The 18,945-nt window shown below is 39.1% G+C and overlaps 1 protein-coding gene across 3 annotated transcripts in view; it reads left to right on the top strand.

Annotated features, from left to right (window-relative positions):
• Positions 1-1,276: 1,276 nt before the first annotated feature.
• Positions 1,277-18,945, top strand: part of LOC143673974 (uncharacterized) — a 41,866-nt gene continuing 24,197 nt past the window's right edge. Inside the window, exon 1 of one of the 3 annotated variants that reach the window (XM_077149152.1) lies at positions 1,277-1,456. In XM_077149152.1, coding sequence (XP_077005267.1) covers positions 1,439-1,456 — 18 coding nt within the window. In that variant the 5' untranslated portion in view covers positions 1,277-1,438. Of the gene's footprint in view, positions 1,476-1,584; positions 1,762-18,945 lie in introns of those variants that run through there. The other 2 variants (XM_077149162.1, XM_077149171.1) reach the window with 2 other exon arrangements.

Genomic DNA, 18,945 nt, shown 5'->3' with positions numbered 1-18,945 from the left:
GGTCCATTTTACTTTATGATATTAAGAATAATTCTAAACAGTAACGGAGATGTGCATTTTACTATTCCATAATTGACACAGATGTTTGCACACACATTCATCATACCTACACAGGGACTATTTCATTTCTTTCATATGTTCCCTCCCCTAAGCTGCACACCTTTCCTTCTTGGTTACTTGAACCCAACACTTCAAATATTATAAGGATAGAATCTGAGATTGATTTTCTGAAAACCTACCTCTTGCCACTCATATCCTCCTTTCTTTCCTCTTTCTATGTTTCCCCGAACTTCTCTTTGTATCTTTTCTTGTCTCTGTGTCTTGCTTCAATATTCTCCATCTTTTCCTCTATTTTTGTCTGTTTCTCTCTATTTTACTGTTTCCATTTCCCTCTATCTTTTTCTCCACCTCTTTGTCTCTCCCTCCCACTAGATGCTGCTATTGCCCACCCATTACCCTTGTCTGCGCTTGACTAAGGCGGAATCACCTCTGCCTGAGGGTATTGTCCCGCCAAAGTAGGTAGCTCTGCCTTTGTGGGGCAGAAGTGCCCTCAATCAATAAGGGACAGGAGTTGGCGGATAAATACCCCAACCTCTTCACCCCTTCATGGGCTAATTCTGAGGTGTGTTCTACAATTTCTCTGCATGCAGTACAGAGTGCGCAGCTGGCTTTAATCCCGATTTCTCTCTTTATTGTCTTACTTCTCTTCCAGGTCTCATATCCCAATTCCCTCACTTGATTCCTGGCATGACTTCACAAATAACCCTTTCAACCAAATGTTTGACTTAGGGTCTGCACTGGGGAGAAAACAAACTAGGACACTCTCCATGTCTCTCAGTCTCGTCCTGTGTATGAGTGTGACTCTCTTGTCTCTGTCTCTCTGTGTCCAGGTCTTTCAGGATGACTGCCTCTGTTCCTTCTTTCTCTCCCTTTCTATGTTCCCTCTTTCTCTGTCCTCGTCTCTTTCTGTGGCCCTGTCCACCTCTTTCTTTGCTTAGGAGGCCAGATTTGGGAAAAGGTGGCCTTGCCCCATTCTGAAGTCTCTTGGAAATTCCAAGACAGTCCGTGGATCTATCTCAAATTAAAGTCGGCTCTAGCCTCAGAGTCTCGACCTCAAGAGGACCCTTCTTTGAGAGAGAGAAACCTGTTCCTGCTAAACTGGATTTGGACAACTCAAAACGCTCTTGCTCATCCTTCCCCGAGGAGGCGCAGTGAGAGCAGGGCAGCCGCTGACTGGCAGAACCAGGTGACCAATCCCAGGGTGCACCGCGTGTCCTCGGGAAAACCGTAGGGGTTTACGGTAGCCCCGGGTGGGGCCTGAAATTCGGGACGGAGCTGGAGGCGGCGCGCGGCGGCCAGGCTGCCTGCGAGCCGAATACGGACGTCGGCCTCTCCGGGCCAGGGCCGGGGCGGGAGCCGGGCAGAACCGCGAAAGGCCATGGCCGATCGGGCTCCGGTAGGAGAAGCTCTTTGGCGTGAGCTAGATTTGGGGCCGAGGGGCGTGTCTTCGTGTTCCGGGCGGAGGGCGGAGTCTGTGTTAACGTCAGGCTCCGCGTGTGGGGCCCGCCGGGCTGGGGGTGGAGCCGCTGGCCGCGGTGGGTCCCGGGGCTCGTCCGTGGGCAGAAACAGGGAAGCCCAGCATGGACGTTGGCAGATCCGGGGGCCGGGCTGAGCCTCAGCGAGGGACCCCCTGGCGTGGCGGGGGACCAGCTTCGGGAGGACTAGAAGTAGAACACATTGAAACAAATTCACGTTTTCACAGTAAGCGCTATAAAAGAACTGTTTCATTAAACTTAAAATAATGAATCTAATTTCATTGTGAGAAAATCTGTTTCATATTTAATGTAAAAGGATACATATAAATTTAAGATTTGAAAGAAAATATTTGCTACCCATATAAAATAAACATGTAGCGATAACATTTCTAATTGTGAACCTCAGATAGTCTTCAGTTTATCCAAGTCAACAGTAATAATATAATAGACAATTTAATACATTTGCATGTTATATGTATTTTTTCTAATGCGGTTTAAGGAAAGCATTCACAACCAATTCCTAAGAAGTTTGTCATAGCAATAGGAATATTCTTGATTAATCGGTTAAACGAAACCAGCAAACATTATTTTTATAAGGTAAGCCACTAGAAACACTAAGAATAAATAAGAAACTAGTAAAACTAGTAAGAATAAGATAGGACACCTGCTACCATTACCTCTATTATGCAGCATTATTCCATCCAATGCAACAAGATAAGAAAAATAAGAAATGATAGGCTTATGTAGTTTATATATGTAGTGAAGTGTCATTATTTGCACATTTTATTTTCTACATAGACTGTACAGGACAATGAACTTGAAGTATTCAACAACAAATGAAGTGATTAATAAAATATGCAAAAGTCAAAATAAACATTCTTGCTGTCAAAAGGAGAAATTTTAATGAAGAAAAAAACAAGCCTTCAATTATAGCAGCAACAATAACTCTAAAATATCTAGGAATGACTGACCAGGAATTAAGAGCTATATGAAGAAAACTACAAATTTTGCTAAACCACATAGAAGTATCAAAGTAAATGAAAGACATATACCATGTTTCTAGGTGGGAAGATGCCACTTTTTTGAGATCCTGTATTCCCAAAATTAATCACTACTTTCAATGTAGTCCCTTCAGAATCCCAATAAAATTTATCATGCAGTATCAGGTAAAAATGATGGGGTCGGCCATGCTGTCTCATATAGTGAAACATTTTATAAAAGCAAAGGAATTAGTGAAGTATTGGAGCAAAAATAGACATATTCATCAATGGGATAAAAGTTTTCTAGTATAAATGGGAATCTAGTTCATAAAGATACAATCCTATATCAATGATAAAACAGGCGATTCAAATAAATGTCGTGACAATTTGATTTCTGTTTGTAAAAGAATTATGCTCCTTCCTTATATGATACAGTGAGATAAGTTCCATATGGAATAAAGAGGTCATAATAAGCAAAACTATAAAACGGTTATCAAAAATTGAGAAGAATATCTTTTACAATCTTAGGATGGAAAAAGGCTTCCAAATCAGGATACTCAACCCTGAAGCCATAAAAAGAATTTATAAGAAATGCAATAAAATAAGAGATGAAAGCAGCATTCCCTGAGAAAAGAAAGGGGGAATTATCTTTATTTGACAATTACATGATTGTATCCCATAAAAACTTAGTACTATTATGATTGATAAATAAATATGGTGCATTTTGGATATAAAATAAGTTTGAAAAATCAATATATTTGTTCAGTACCAGTAATAATAGTTTGAAGTGGCAGTACCATTTAGAATTGTTATAAAAGCCATAGGATACTAGAAATAAAGTTAGTTTTAAAAATTCTGTATATTTATGAGGAAAATCATTACATTTATTAAAGGATAGGAAGCAAGACTTCAATAAATGGACTGATACACTCTGTTCTTAGATAAGAGTAGTGTTTCTTAGATATATATAAATTTGATGCAATTCAAAATGAATCTCAACGTACTTTTTTTTTTACTGGACAAAGTAATGTTTTTTAATTAAAAGAATTTATTAGAGAAGTTGTGGGGTTACAGAAAAATCATGCATAAAATATGGAATTCCCGTATACCCACTGCCAACATTTTCATTGATGTAGAAAGTTTGTTACAATTGATGATAACTTTTTTTGTAATTCTATTTTTAACAGTACTTAAATTTGTTACAATTGATGAATGATTATTAAAGTAGTACTGTAACTACTGTCCTTAGTTTACGTGGGGGTATTTCCTCTGCATCAGTAGACCCGCTTTTATTTTTTTCTGCATGTCTTTGTTTATTTATTTATTTATTTTTGCATGGGCACTCACCAGGAATCAAACCTGGGTCTCCTGTATTGCAGGCGAGAATTCTGCCTGCTGAGCTACCGTGGCCACCCTGCGTGTCTTTATTACTCATCTGCCCATTAACTGCATAAAGGGAGTGTCAGTCATAAGGTTTTTTTTTCCCAGTTTCATTCTCCTGTTGACTATTTTGTTTGTTTTTAATATTTTTATTGAGATATCTTCCCTCATCATTTAGTCCATCCATGTATACAATCAGTGGCTCACAGTATCATCACATGGTTGTGCATTCATCACCATGATAATATTTAGAACATTTGCATCACTCCAGAGAAAGAAATAAAAAGAAAAAAGATAAAACCCGTATATCTCATACCCCTTAACCCTCCCTCTCATTGATCACTAGTATTGCAATCTAGCTAATTATTTTTTTACCCCTTATGCTCTCCCCCCATTATTAATTCATTAATTCATTCACTTATTTTGGGTACATGGTCTGGGAATTGAAAGTCTTTCTTTCTTTCTTTTTCTTGTGCATGGCCCGGGAATCAAACCTGGGCCTCCTGCATGGAAGGTGACCATTCTATCACTGAAACACCCATGTACCCTATTTATTTATTTTTTTATCCTTTTTTTTACTCATTTGTACATACCCTAGATAAAAGGACATAACCCATAAGATTTTCACAATCATATGGTCATTTTGAAAAGCTGTACAGTTATATATTCAAGAATCAAAGCTACAGGAATACAGTTCAACAGTTTCAGGTACTTTCCTTTAGCCACTCCAATACACCATGAACTAAAAAGGGATATCTATATAATGCATAAGAATAACCTCCAGGATAACCTCTTGACTCTATTTGATCTCTCTCAGCCATGGAGACTTTATTTTTGTCTCATTTCTCTCTTCCTCCTTATGGTCAAGAAGACTTTCTCAATCCCAGGATGCTGGGTCCCAGCTCATCCCGGGAGCAGGTCCCATTTTGCCAAGGAAATTTTATACCCTGGGACTCATGTCCCATGTAGGGGAAGGGCAGTGAGTTCACCTGCTGAGTTGACTTAAAGAGAGGCTACATCTGAGCAACAAAAGAGGTTCTTGGGGGTGACTCTTAGGTATAATTGTAAGTATGCTTAGCTTATCCTTTGCAGGAATAAGTTTCATAGGGGTGGGCTCCGAGATCAAGGGCTCAGCCTGTTGAATTGGTTGTTCCCACTGCTTGTAAGAATATCAGGAATTCTCCAGATGGGGAAGTTTAATATTTCCTCCTTTCTCCCCAGTCTACCTAGTGAACTTTGCAAATACTTTTTTATTTTCTGCCAAATCACTCTGGGATGTATCAGGGCATCACCCTAACCTGTGCAAACCAACAAAATCTCACTCCCTATTCAAGATTCCATATTGTGGTGTTCGAATAAACTGACCATAGAAATTAAATTACATAATGTGCTACCCAAAATATAAATTTTGCACCAAATAAACATCTCTTTCTTTAGTCTCACTCAGGAGATGAAGTTTTTTTTTTAAAAAAAAAACCTTTTTATTTTTTAAATTGATTAATATAACATAAATACAAAGCAAAGAAAGAAAAAAGCAATAGTTTTCAAAGCACTCTTCAACAAGTAGTTATAGGACAGATCCCAGAGTTTGTCATGGGCTACTATACCATCTTTCAAGTTTTTCCTTCTAGCTGCTCCAAAACGTTGGAGGCTAAAAGGAATAAATTTTTTTTTTATCATCACAATCAACTTTTTTTTATTTTTGGTGAAAAATAACAAATTACAAAACAATAAATTTCAAAGCACAGCACGACAATTATTTGTAGCACAGATTTCAGAGTTTGGTATGGGTTACAATTCCACAATTTTAGGTCTTTACTTCTAGCTATTCTTATATACTGGAGACTAAAAGAAATATTAATGTAATGATTCAGCAGTCATACTCGTTTGTTAAACTCTACCTTCTCTGTATAACTTTGATCTTTCTCTCACTCTTTAGGGGTATTTGGGCTATGGCAGTTCGAACTTTTTCATGTTGAAAGCAGCTGTTGATAATATGGGGTAGGGAGATAGAACTAGCTGATGTTCTGGAGAGGCTGGCCCCTCTAGGTTTCAGGACTTATATGATCCAGGGACCCATGTGGAGGTTGTAGATTTCTGGAAAGTTACCATAGTGCATGGAACCTTCATAGAATCTTATATGTTGCCCTAGTTGTTCTTTAGGATTGGCTAGAATGGTTTTGGTTGGGGTTTGGCAAGTTATGATAGGTAGCAATGTCTGTCTGAAGCTTGCATAAGAGTGACCTCCATAGTGGCCTCTCGACTCTAATTGAACTCTCCCAGCCACGGATACCTTATTTATTAACACTTCTTTTCCTCCCTTTTGTTCAGGATGGCATTGTTGATCCCACAGTGCCAGACCAGACTCATCTCTGGGAGTCATCTCTCACGCTGCCAGGGAGACTTTCTCCCCTGAATGTCGTGTCCCATGTAGCGGGGAGGGCAGTGATTTCACTTGCAGAGTTGGGCTTAGAGATAGTGAGGCCATATCTGAGCAACAGAAGAGGTCCCCCAGAAATAATTCTTAGGCATACCTATAGGTAGGCTAAACTTTATAGCTACATGTATAAACTTCACAAGAGCAAGACTCAAGATCAAGGACTTGACCTATTGGTTTAGGTATCCCTAATGTTTGACACAGTATCAAGGATTTCCCTGGTAGTAAAGTTTAATAGTTCCATATTTTTTCTCCCATCCCTCAAGGGACTTTGCCAATATTTTTTGTTTATCTGCTTAATATATTCTATGATGTGTCCAGGTATTACATTAAGCTGTACAGATTAAAGGCCCTCATTCTTATTCTGGGTTCCCTATGTTTTAGTGGTTTAAATAAACTATCTAGACAGGTTGAGTTAGATTATGTGCTACAGAAAATTTAGGTTCTGGACAAAATATACCTTTCTTCCTTTGGTCTCAAAGAGTAGATGTGGTTGTAAAATATAGACAATGTCTTCCTTACCCTTGTATTCTGAATTACCTCAATCCCAACCTGATTGTCTTCTTTCTTATCTCTTAATACCCGGTTATACATATATAAAACAGCCTTTCAAAATCTAGAAATAATAATTACCACTCCGGACTAAATGTGACTGCTGTAAAAGCTTACAGTCTAGGCCCCTGTTTTCTTATAAGCATTTTCTAAATGAGAACATGCAATAATTGCTCTTTTGTTTTTGTCTTATTTTGCCTCACCAAATGTCCCACAGGTTCATTCACAATGTTGCATGTCTTACAACTTTGTTCCTTTTTGTAGCAGCACAATAAGTGATCTATATACAGGAAAGTGTGTTATCTGGCACTTTGCTAACTGGAATTTCTGAACTCCCAATGCAGACCTTGACACCACTAAATTAACACACCAAATGACCTAATCACACAGCAGGATATTTGACCACAATGGGATTAACACTGTGCTGTTTTCAGGATGATAAGATGGGGGAAGGAAAAGGAAATCAGAAGAATATCATCTGGGTCCACAAGAATTAACTCTTAATTAACAAAGCATCTGGGCAGACCATGGTGGCTCAGCAGGCAGAGTTCTCACCTGCCATGCCAGAGACCCGGGTTCGATTCCTGGTGCCTGCCCATGCAAAAAAAAACCACAAAGCATTTTAATCCAGTCCCACTTTCTCACTATGCTGGATAAAGTAGTTTTTACTATATTATTGTATCATACTAAAGCAAAGTAAAAAACTTGGTGTAATAGGTTACCTTGCATAGTACCTCTTGGTACCAAGGTAATGTGTAGAAATTATTCCCATCAGTAAAGCACATCAAGAGAGGACTGAGAAATGTGAAATACAGAAGAGTTTTATTTGTGTTACCCTAAAGTCATCAACTATAAAAAGTTAAAAATACTCCTCTCCTCCTTCCCATCAAATACTTACAATAGAAAATGATTTTCCAGAACAGTTTTTATACATATAAATAAAAACACAGAGAACCAAGGATTCATAAAGTGACTTTGCTAATGCAAATTATAAGGGAATACTGGATTAACTTAATTTAAAGAACTTATTAAAAGGCTAATTTAAACCAATAAGGTCTCCCTTATTGGGGAATCACTTTTCCCAATAAATGTATTTTCAGAGAAAAACTTCTATCAGGGCTGGAATAATCTCTCACAGAATTATTAAGACAGCATAAAATGAACATGTTCCAAATAATTTACTGAGGTCTCTTCAAACCTTAATATTTTTTATTTAAATAATTTATGGTTTTAAAAAAAACAGAGAAATTACAGAAAAACCTTAAACTTACTTTTCATTGTTCAGTATACTAATTTTGGAGGTCATGATGATTTATCTTTTTATTCATTTTATTTTATTTTTTAACCTTATTTTTTAGGTGTATAGTCTGGGAATTGAACTCAGGTCTCCCATATATCCTTTTATTTTTAAATGATTCAAGGAACTTTTCTTTTTTGGGTTTAACTTAGGTGCAAAACAAACAAACAAAAAACCCAGTAGTGCTACATTGGTATTATATTCTATTTAGAACCATTTTGGACAAAACAAAAACTAAAAAATAGGTTCTCAGAAGAAGAGATAAAAAGTAATGCAAAAAGGGAAGTCACTTGAAACTCAAAACACTATCTTCTTTTTTTTTTTTAACACTATCCTTTTGGGGGAGAATCTGATAGTATAAAGAAAACATCTTCCTTTGTTCACTAATTTTTTTTTTTTTAAGGCCTCATTCCCATTCTAGGCTCCATGAGTTTTTTTTGTTGTTGTTTTGTTTTGTTTTTCTTTTTTTACATGGGCAGGCACCGGGAATTGAACCTGGGTCCTCTGGCATGGCAGGCAAGCATTCTTGCCTGCTAAGCCACCGTGGCCCTAAACTTTTTTTTAATGGGATAAACAAACTAGGAAGGTAACAGAAAGGAAGCCATAACTGGATCATGTTAAAGTAAGGACAATTGGCTAATGATATGATTTAAAGACTATTAATGAAGAATTAAGAAGAGCTTAGAAAAATAAAAGGACAATTAAGGTATTGAGTTATACTAAAAAAGAGAAATGTTGTAGACTCCTGCATTTGGTTAATAAGAGGCTCCGTCATAAAACTGAACAGTGAAATTATTTTTAAAATGTAATGTATAGGGCAGGCCACAAAGTGAATTTTTTAGCAAACTGTAAATTCTTTTGTTATAAGCTGCCCAAATTTTATGGACAAATCATCCTTAACTTGCATTTCCAAGGACAGGAACTTTTCCTCCAATTTGTAAGCTATCAATACATTCTTTAGTCGTAGGGTTAAAATGTATTAAATTTTCAACTGGATTATCTGCAACATCCAAGACTAAATATCTTGCTTACATAGCAGAAGAATATGGGCCTAAACACAATCCAGGTAAAATTTCTTGCATCTCTCATCTCATAAAATAGGTCAGTTCTTCAGTATCTTCTTTGCTTTATGGGTGGGTGGGAAACTCCAGCTTCAGGTCCTCCATGGTTCTGGCCTGTGGGCCCATGGGTGGTGTGGCCAACCTACCCTCAGAGCTGGTAGTGACAATGCAAAGGAGAACCAATGGACCGGAGGACTGGAGGGTGGGAGATGGGCTTACAATTAACACACATGATCTAAAGGATCTAATGGCAGTGACAGTGAGGAAGTGGAGGATGGGATTACCCACCACCAGTGTCTCCATACCCCCTCCCTCATTTTTGAATGACAATCTTGCTGGACATTGAATCCTTCGTTTGCTGTTTTTCCTCTTTAAGTATCTTAAATATATCATACCACTGCCATCTTGCCTCCATGGTTTCTACTGAGAAACTGCACTTGGTCTCATTGAGTGTTTTAGTTTGCTAAAGCTGATAGAATGCAATATACCAGAAATGAATTGGCTTTTACAAAGGGGATTTATTGAGTTACAAGTTACAGTTCTAAGGTCATGGAAATGTCCAAATTAAGGTATCAGCAAGAGGAAACCTTCACTGAAGAAAGGCCAATTACATCTGGGTTCCTCTGACACATGGGAAGGCACATGGTGATGTTTGCTGTCCTTCTCTCCTGGTTTCTGGTTTCAGACAGTTCTCTCAGTGTGGAGTCTCCTGGGGCATTTTCCTTCTGCATCTCCAAACAGCTGTGTTTGTACTTTCTCCAAAAATGAGCCCCTCTTAAAGGACCCCAGTAAGCTGATTAAGATCCACCTTAAATGTTCAGGGTCACATCTCCATGGAAACAATCTAAACAAAAGGTCCCACCCACAATAGATTTGCAACCAGAAGATTGAATTAGAAGAACATGGCTTTTATGGGGGTACTTAACAGTTTCAAACCAGCACATTCCACCCTCTGGACCCCCAAAAGTCATGTTTCCATATACAAAATACGTTCATTCCATCACAGTATCACAAAAGCCTTAAACCATTTCAGTAACAATACAAAGTCAAAATCAGTACAAAATTTCATCAACATCAGTTACAGGCATGGTTTGTCCTAAGGAAAATTCTCCTATGGCTGTGGACTTGTGAAACTCAGAACAAGTTATTTGCTTCTAGTGTACAAAGGAGGGATAGTCATAGGATAAATGTTCCCGTTGCCTTGGGAAGAAGTTAGAGGGAAAACAGGAGTCACTGGACCCAAACAATTCCCAAGACCTGTAGGGCATACTCCATTTGATTTTAAAGGCTGAGAGTCATTTGTAGAATGAAGTTTCATCCTTGGGGCTTGAGAGAGTGGCAGTCCTACCCTATCCAGGGGCTTACACAGTGGCCTGTTCTCTCCAAACATGGAATAAGAATTGCAACACTGGGGCGCACAAAAGAGACCACCTTGTTCTCAGCCCCATCCTCAAGCATCTAAGTGGCAGTTGAACTTTCTGCCATCAGAAAGTTCACACACACTCAACCCCTTCAGAACAGTGGGGTAGTGGCCAGGCTCTTGCAAGTCCACAAGGAATGTACTCCACCTTCTCTGAGGCCTGAGGTGGTAATAGTTTTCCACCCACCCTGTACCTCTGGGGTAAACTCACTGTCTCTACATGCATGGGTGGATCCACTCTCCTTGTCCAAGAATTCCTAGCTCCAGATCTTACCTTCCATGGCTCTACCTCTGAAGTCACTTTTCTTACAGTTTGTCCCTTTGCTATCCCTTTTAATCCAGACTAGCCGTGGTTCTGTTTGTACAGATCCTGCAGTACTCTTGTCAGTTTTCCATGCAGTATACTGGAATCAAAACTATCAGACAATAGGACTTTCCACAGTTCCTTTCTAGATAACATCATCTCCAATCCTGGTTTGTGCTGAAATGTCTGCCTGGTTCCATGTTCAATTAAATCCTCCCATGGGGCACTGATCTCTGGGGTCTCACTTTCTGGAAGCCTAGAATTTTCTAGATCATCAGTTTCTGATTTCTTTGTACCCAAGAGTTCAATTCTCAGGTTATTACTTTCCTCTTGCATTTTTATTATAAGCTGCAAGAAGCCAGACTGCATTTTCCACATTTAGTTTGGAATTGGCAAGGTGGGATGCTTCAGCTAAGTATCCCAGCTTGCCACTTTCAAATTCTACCTTTCATCCAACACCTGGACTCCACTTTGCCAAATTCTCTGCCACTTTAAAACAAGGGTCACATTCCTTCCAGTTTGAAATGTCACATTCATAATTTCTGTTTTAAACCTCAGTGGAGGTGTCTTTAGAATCCAAATTTTTCCTAACAATCTCTTGAAGGCAATCTATACTTTTTTGATCAAGTGCCTCACAATTCTTCCAGAATCTTCCCCTTATCCATTTATAAAGCCATTCCAGCATTTTTGTTATTTGCAAATCATAGCACTCCACTTCTCTGATACCCAGAATCTGTTTCTGTTTGCTAAAGCTGGTAGAAAGTGATATACCAGAAATGATTTCGCTTTTACAAAAGGGCTTTATTACATTACAAGTTACAATTCTAAGGCCATGGAAATGTCCAAATCAAGGCATCAACAAGAGGATACCTTCACTGAAGAAAGGCCAATTGTATCCAGGTTCCTCTATCACATGGGGAGGCACATGGCAATGTTTGCTGTCCTTCTCTCCTGGCTTCTGGTTTCAGATGGTTCTCTCAGCTTCTGATGTCTCCTGGGACATTTTCCTTCTGTATCTCCAAGCATCTCTGTGTGTGTTTTCTCCAAAAATGTTTCCTTCTTAAAGGGCTCTTGTAAGCTGATTAAGATCCACCTTGAATGGGTGGATCACATTTCCATGAAAGCAACTTAATCAAAAGATCCCACCCACAAAATTGGATTAGAAGAACATGGCTTTTCTGGGATACAGAACAGTTTCAAACCACACATCAAGCTTCCTTTGTATGTAATGGATCTCTTTGCTTTTGCTGCTTCCAGGATTCTTTGTCTTTGTCATTTGATGTTCTGCTTAGTAGGTGTCTATTAAGTTTTATTCTGTTTGGAGTTTCTTGTATATATATATATATATGTCTTTCATAATAATTGGGAAATCTTCAGTTATTATTTCTTTAAATATTCTTTCTGGCCCTTTTCCCTTCTCCTCTTCTGGAACACCCATGATGCACTTGTTTGTTACGCTTTTTGCTGTCATTTAAGTCCTTGAGACAATGATTTTTTCTTCTAGTTTCTCTATTTTCTATTTGGATCTATTCTGTTTGGGATATGCTATGCTTCTTGAACCTGTAATTTTATGTCTTTCATAAGGGTGGGAAATTTTCAGTGATTAATCCCTCCTTTATTCCTTCTGCACATTTTCCCTTCTCTTCTTCTGGGACATGCATAACGCATATATTCATGTACTTCATATTGTTATCCAGTTCCCTGAGACCCTGCTCATGTTTCTATATTCTTTTCCCTTTCTGTTCTTTTGTGTGTAGGATTTCAGATATCCTGTCCTCTTGTTCACTAATCCTTTCTTCTGCCTCTTTAAATCTGCTATTGTCTGCATTGTATTTTTCATCTCTTCTATTATGCTTTTCACTCCCATAAGTTCTGCCATTTGTTTTTGCAAGCTTTTGAATTCTTCTTTATAGTCACCCAGGTCTTTATATCCTTCCTCTCTTTTGCCACATATTTCTTCAACTTGTTGAGTTGATATAGAAGATTTGTTTGAACATCTTTGATTAGTTGTTTCAACTCCTGTATCTGATTTGAAGTGTTAGTTTGTTCTTGGACTGGTCATATCTTCATGCTTCCTAGTATGACTCATGATTTTTGGCTGTTGTCTAGGCATCTGACATTCTTGATTAGTTTATTTTGGAGGTCACTTTCTCTCTTTTACCTAGGGTTTTCTTGTTGGTTGGCTTTTTCCTCTGTTTAATGTTCATTTCAACTTATTCTAGAACTCTAGCATAGCTTCTTTTTAACTGATTATACTATTTAAGCCCTTATTTTTCTGATTCTTGCCCTGCCTATATGGAAGATGTTGAGATTGCCTTTTTTGTGTGTGTGCAACTGTTTCACCCTCAGGAAAAAGTTCTCTCTTCCCTCTTCTTCATCAGGGAATGTAGATATACTGTTTGTTTTCTTTTCTTTTTTGCCTCTATACATTTTTTTTTTTTGCATGGGCAGGTTCTGAGAATTGAATCCAGGTCTCCAGCATGGCAGGCAAGAACACTGGCTGCTGAGCCATCATGGCCCACCCACCTCTATACATTTTTAACATTCCTTTCATTACATCTCGGACCTTTTACCTAGAGAAATGTCTCTAGGAGAAGGGTATCCCCAGATAGAATTGACTCGAGTCAGTTTTTCTCAGACAGAATAGGCCTAGAACACAGGAGGAGGTGTGATCAGTATCAGAGTTCTCTGGTGATGAGACCCAGTAGAGTACCAGCCTTTCCTATGAAGCCTCTTCATTCTGTGCTTTTCCTGTCCTGCCCTGCAGATGGTGCTTATCAGCCTGCTGCGCTACACAGGTCTAAAATGGTACCCTGCCATTCTCAGCAGACCCTGTCCCTGCTAGGGGAGTGGTTGAGACAGAGGCTGAGGCTGAAGATGAACTTAAATGGTTTCTGATTTCCAACTCCTGGTGTTGGAATTCTCTAAGTAACAGTCACCACACTGTTCTGGGCTGTGCCCTACCCCTTCTTTTTTGGTGGGGCAGGAGCTCCCTTTTCCCTGCATGCTGGAAATGTTAGAGGTCTCTCAAACAGTCCCCCTTTCTACCCTTTGTGTTTGAGGAAGCATATGCTCTGATTTTTGTAGGTCAAAACTGCTGCTGATATCCCAGCCCCTGGTATCTAAACTCTCTGAATGAGAACCATCTCTTGCACTGTACACTGTCCTCCCCTTTTCTTGGGTGAAGATATGCCCTTTAGGAAACTGTCTTCTTCACCATTAGTTACTTTTTTTGCTCAGTCACCCTTTAATTCCCCCCTTGCTTGGAGCAAGGCTGAAGACTGAGAATGCCTGCTGCTTTCTTTAATGGGATGCTAAAAAGGAAAGAAAGAAAAAAGAAAGAAAAGAGCAGAGTCCTCAGAGCCAGTCTTCAGCCCCCACCCCCACCCCCAGGTTCGCCAATCAAGATCCAGAGTTGGCACCCTGCTCTAATTGCCCCTTTTCTTGAGGCACAGCCCTTTTCCAGTATTCTGAACTCAGCCAACTCCAGAAAACTCTGTTGCTGTTGTTGTTGTTGTTGTTGTTGTTTTCGATCAGCCCTACCTCCTCACTACTGGGGGTGGGGCTGATATAGATATCACAGTTTCTTGTTTGCATTGTAGATTTATCTGTGCTTAGAACTGGTATTCAGCAGTCTGAATTTGATAATCAAATTTGCAACTGGAACTTGGTTGAGTCCTCCTTCCCTTGCTCCTAGTAGAGAGGGTTTCTGTTTCTCACTGGGGAGAGACTCCAAGTCAGCCTTTCATGACAGTGGTGGTGGGGTGAGGGGGGAAACACCAGCTCCCACGGTGTGGAAGAATTTACTTACTGTTCTGTGCTGTGATGAAAATGAACTAAATCCCACACCTTGCTATGCTGCCATCTTGGTAGAGAAAGTCTGGACAAAATGATTTTGAAAGTTATAAGAAAAAATGAGTATTCCATGAAATTGACAACAATAGGTTGTAAAAGAAGGGGTGGGGGAACTTGCACTCTGGTCTGTAATCAAATACATGCAGATAGTGTACCAGAATAGTGAGTTCAAAATATAAAGATTCACATTTACCTGAAAATCTATATGAACTGTTGAAAGTTGGCATTTCAATTTAGAGAAAAAGGATGGTGTATTTAATGGGGTTTCATGTTTAGCTATCCATATGGATATAAATAAAGCAAGATGCCAATCTGATGTATAGAGTTGAATTACAAATCTAAATGTAAGAAAGAAACAAAATGAATATGTGTGTAACTTTGTGAGGAACATTGTCTTAAGTGAAAGTGAAATCTGGAAACAATTTGGAAAAGGATGACACAGATCTGATTAAAAGGTCAAAATTTCTTTGTAGCAAAAGACAAATTATAAACTAGGAGAAAATGTTTGGCTATGTCAGTCAAATGTTTATTAACCCAAATATGAGAAGAGTAAATTCAAATTATAAGAACCCATAGAACAATGAGGAAACAATGTGAATGAAGGCATTCATTTTACTTTACTAGCAAGGCTATGAAATGCTGTGTTCATTTTTAAGGCAATCTGGTAGTATCTATTAGAATTGGAGATGTTTATACCCTTTGATTCAGTAGTTGTCATTTTTAGACTTTATCCTACAGAAGTATTATCTGATAGATAATAGAGCACATCATAGAATTGTTGGTATTTCAACAAAGAAATGGAAATGAGTGATGTCATCAACATGGCAACATAAGACATCCCCTGGAAAAGTCTTTCCAGAGAATTAACTAAGAAAAGAACAACTCCCACTTGCTTAGACTGGAGGACAAAGGAGACTGGAGAAGGACTCCAATAATGTTGAAAAAAAAAGAGAGTTCATATCCAAGATCAGGTGGGAGATTTTCTTCCAGGAGTTCCCATCTCAGAACCCTCCCCCTTCCTTGGTCTTGCTCAGCTTGGGAGTCATGCAGAGACAGGTCCCTTCTATCATGGATGCAGACTATAGACCCATTCATAGCAGTGAGTTAGACCCCATGCATATCCAGACACAGAAATCCAAGTTTGCAGAGGCCCAGAAAAGAGCACAAGCCACTTTGGAGCATCACATAAAAAAAGATCCCTAGGGAAAAAAAGAGACTACAGCAGAAATATTGGCAAGAGTTGCAATCACTCAATCCAGTCTGTTTGCTGGGCCACCTAAATGGAAATAGGACCTGTTTAGATTTACCCACTGTTTTAGTTTCCTGGGTTGCTTGAACCAGATACAGTGAAATGTGTTGGCTTTAGCAATGGGAATTCATTAGCTTACAGTTTGAGGCCAAGAAAATATCTAGAGGAAGGTATCATTAAGGTAATGTTTTCTTCCTGAAGTCTGACTGCCACCGAACCTTGGACCCCCTGTCATGTGGTAAGGAAAATGGTGGCACTTACTAATCTTTCCCTTATCTTTGGGCTTTGTTGATTTCAGCTTCTTATTTTTGTAGTTTTCTTTTTTCTCTCCATTCATTCCATTTATATAGTACTCCAGTAAAAAGATTAAAGCCCCTCTTGAGTGAGGTGGGTTACACCTTAACTGAAGTAGCTTTGCCAAAAAAATCCTACTTACATTGGGCTTATATCCACAATAATGGATTAGATTTAAGTACATGTTTTTCTGGGGTAAATACAGCTTCAAACCACAACACTTTACCCTTTGGACCCCAAAAAGACAAGTTCTTTTTGTATGCAAATAAATTCATTCCATCACAATTTTCCAAAAGCCTTTAAATCATTTCAGTAACAATACATAGTACAAGGTGATAAAAATTGTTTTTAGGTATGGTGTGTCCTGGGACACTATTCCCTCAGTCTGTGGACCTGTGAAACCTAGAGAACCCATTATCTTCTTGCAATATACAAAAGTGAAGCAGGCATAGGATAAACATTTCCATTCCCATAGGGAGAAATTAGAAGGAAAACAGAGAACAAGGGTCCCAAACAATTCTGGAACCCTGCAAGGCATACTCCATTAGACTTCAAGGTGTGATAGTCATCTGTAGAATGACATATTGTCCTCCAGGCCTGATGGAGTGGCACCCCACCATTTCCAGGTTCTTATACAGCCCCACCCTTTCCTATGTCCTTCCAAAATACGTGGTGAAGGCTCCAAACCCTTCAAGCATTGAGATGACAGCCAGGCTGTCTGAAATCCCTGGGGCATAGTCCTGAACCTCTGAGAACACTGGGGTGGTGGCATAACTTGGTGGAAGAATCACTGTCTCCAAGATTCAAGACAGACTCAATGCTTTTCACACACATAGGTTGTGTTGCTATCATAGTCTTAGATGTCTCTGGTCCAGATCTCAGCTTCCATGACCTCCCCACCCCCCTTAAAGTGATTTTTCTTTCAATGTCTGTCCCTTATCTGTCCCTTTCCGTCCAGCCTGGCAGTGGGAATAATCATCTATATATTGCTCTGAGTTAGCTGGGGAAAGGTTGAGGCTGTATATTCTAGTGGTTCTGTTCATACAGATCTTGCAGAAAACTTGTTAGTTTCACAGAGGTCCAGACCATCAGACAAAATAACTTTCCACAGATCTCTTCTGGATAACTGCATTTCCAATCCTGACTTGCACTAAAATTGTTGACTGGATCCATGTTCCCTTAAACTCTCACTGAAGTACAATTCTCTGGGGACTCACGTTCCAGAAGCTCAAAATTTTTAAGCCCTCAATTTCTGGTTTCTCTGTGCCAGGAGTTCAGTTCTCAGCTTATCCCTTTCCTTTCACATTTTACTGTAACCTGCACGGGAGAAACCAGGCTGCGCTTTCCACACATAGCTTCAAAATGCCCTCAGCTAAATATTCAACTTCATCACTCTCAAATTCTGCCTTCAATCTGACATCAGAACTCAAATTTTGCCAAGTTCTCTGCCACTTTAAAACAAAGATAGCCATTCTTGAAGTTTTCAATGATGCATTCATCATTTCTAAGGCCTCATTCATATATCTACCAATTGTCTCTTCAAAGCAGTCTAGGCCTTTTCTATCAAGCACCTCCCAGTTCTTCCAGCTTTACCCGTAACACAATTCCAAACCAGTTTCCACAGTTTTTGGTATTTGCAATAGCAACAACCAAATCCCAAAATCTTCTTCTGGTACCAAAATCTGTTTTAGTTTCCTAGGCTTCTTAAAGATTAAATGGGTTGGCTTAAACAGTTGGAAATTATTAACTTACAGTTTTGAACCAAGAAAATGTCAAAATCAAGGAATCGTCAAAGCAATGCTTTCTTCCCTCACACAGATTGCTGGTGACCCTTGTCTCCTCTGTCACATGTCAAGGGAAAATAGCAGCATCTGCTGGTTTTTTCCTTCCCTTCTGGGTTTTGTGGCTTTCAGCTACTTGCTTTTGTGTCTCTCTGTCTCTGTATTCTGTATCTGTATTCATTCTGTTTATAAAGGACTCCTGTAAGAGCATCAAGACCTATTCAGATTGATGTGGGTCACAACTTAACTGAAGTAGCCTTATCAAAAGGCCTTACTTACCATGGGTCCACCCTCATAGGAATGGAATGGATTAACTTTAAGAAGATTCTTTTCTGGAGTACGTATAGTTGAAACCACCACATCCACCTTTCTAGGTTGATCCCATCTGGCTCACAGGGGCAGATACCATAATGGTGAAGAAAACAGAGGCATAAAAACCTCACAAAACCAGACAGTTTGGTGGGGTGGGGTGGGGTGGGGTGGGGAACTGAGCTACTATGACAGGACAGGGCCCAGAACAGAAAAGTGCCAGGAAAAGGGGGCACTGATGTGAAATAATTATAATAACTAAGTCAATTATAATAACTAAGTTAGGATTTAGAATATAGGTTACCAGGAACTGGGTTGGGGATAGGGAATGAAGAGTTAGTGCTCAGTTTGTACAGAGTTTCTATTTGTTTTGCTTGTAAGTTTTGAAAATCACAACATTGTGAGTATAAATGGACAGTACTGGATTATATATGTGAATGTGGTTAAGAGGAAATTTTAGCTTATATATATGTGTTAATAGAATAAAAATT

Source organism: Tamandua tetradactyla, chromosome 1 (genome assembly GCF_023851605.1).
Source record: "Tamandua tetradactyla isolate mTamTet1 chromosome 1, mTamTet1.pri, whole genome shotgun sequence".
Lineage (NCBI taxonomy): Eukaryota > Metazoa > Chordata > Mammalia > Pilosa > Myrmecophagidae > Tamandua > Tamandua tetradactyla.
The sequence above is the reverse complement of the archived record's forward strand: the minus strand, read 5'-3'. Positions and strand labels throughout refer to the sequence as shown.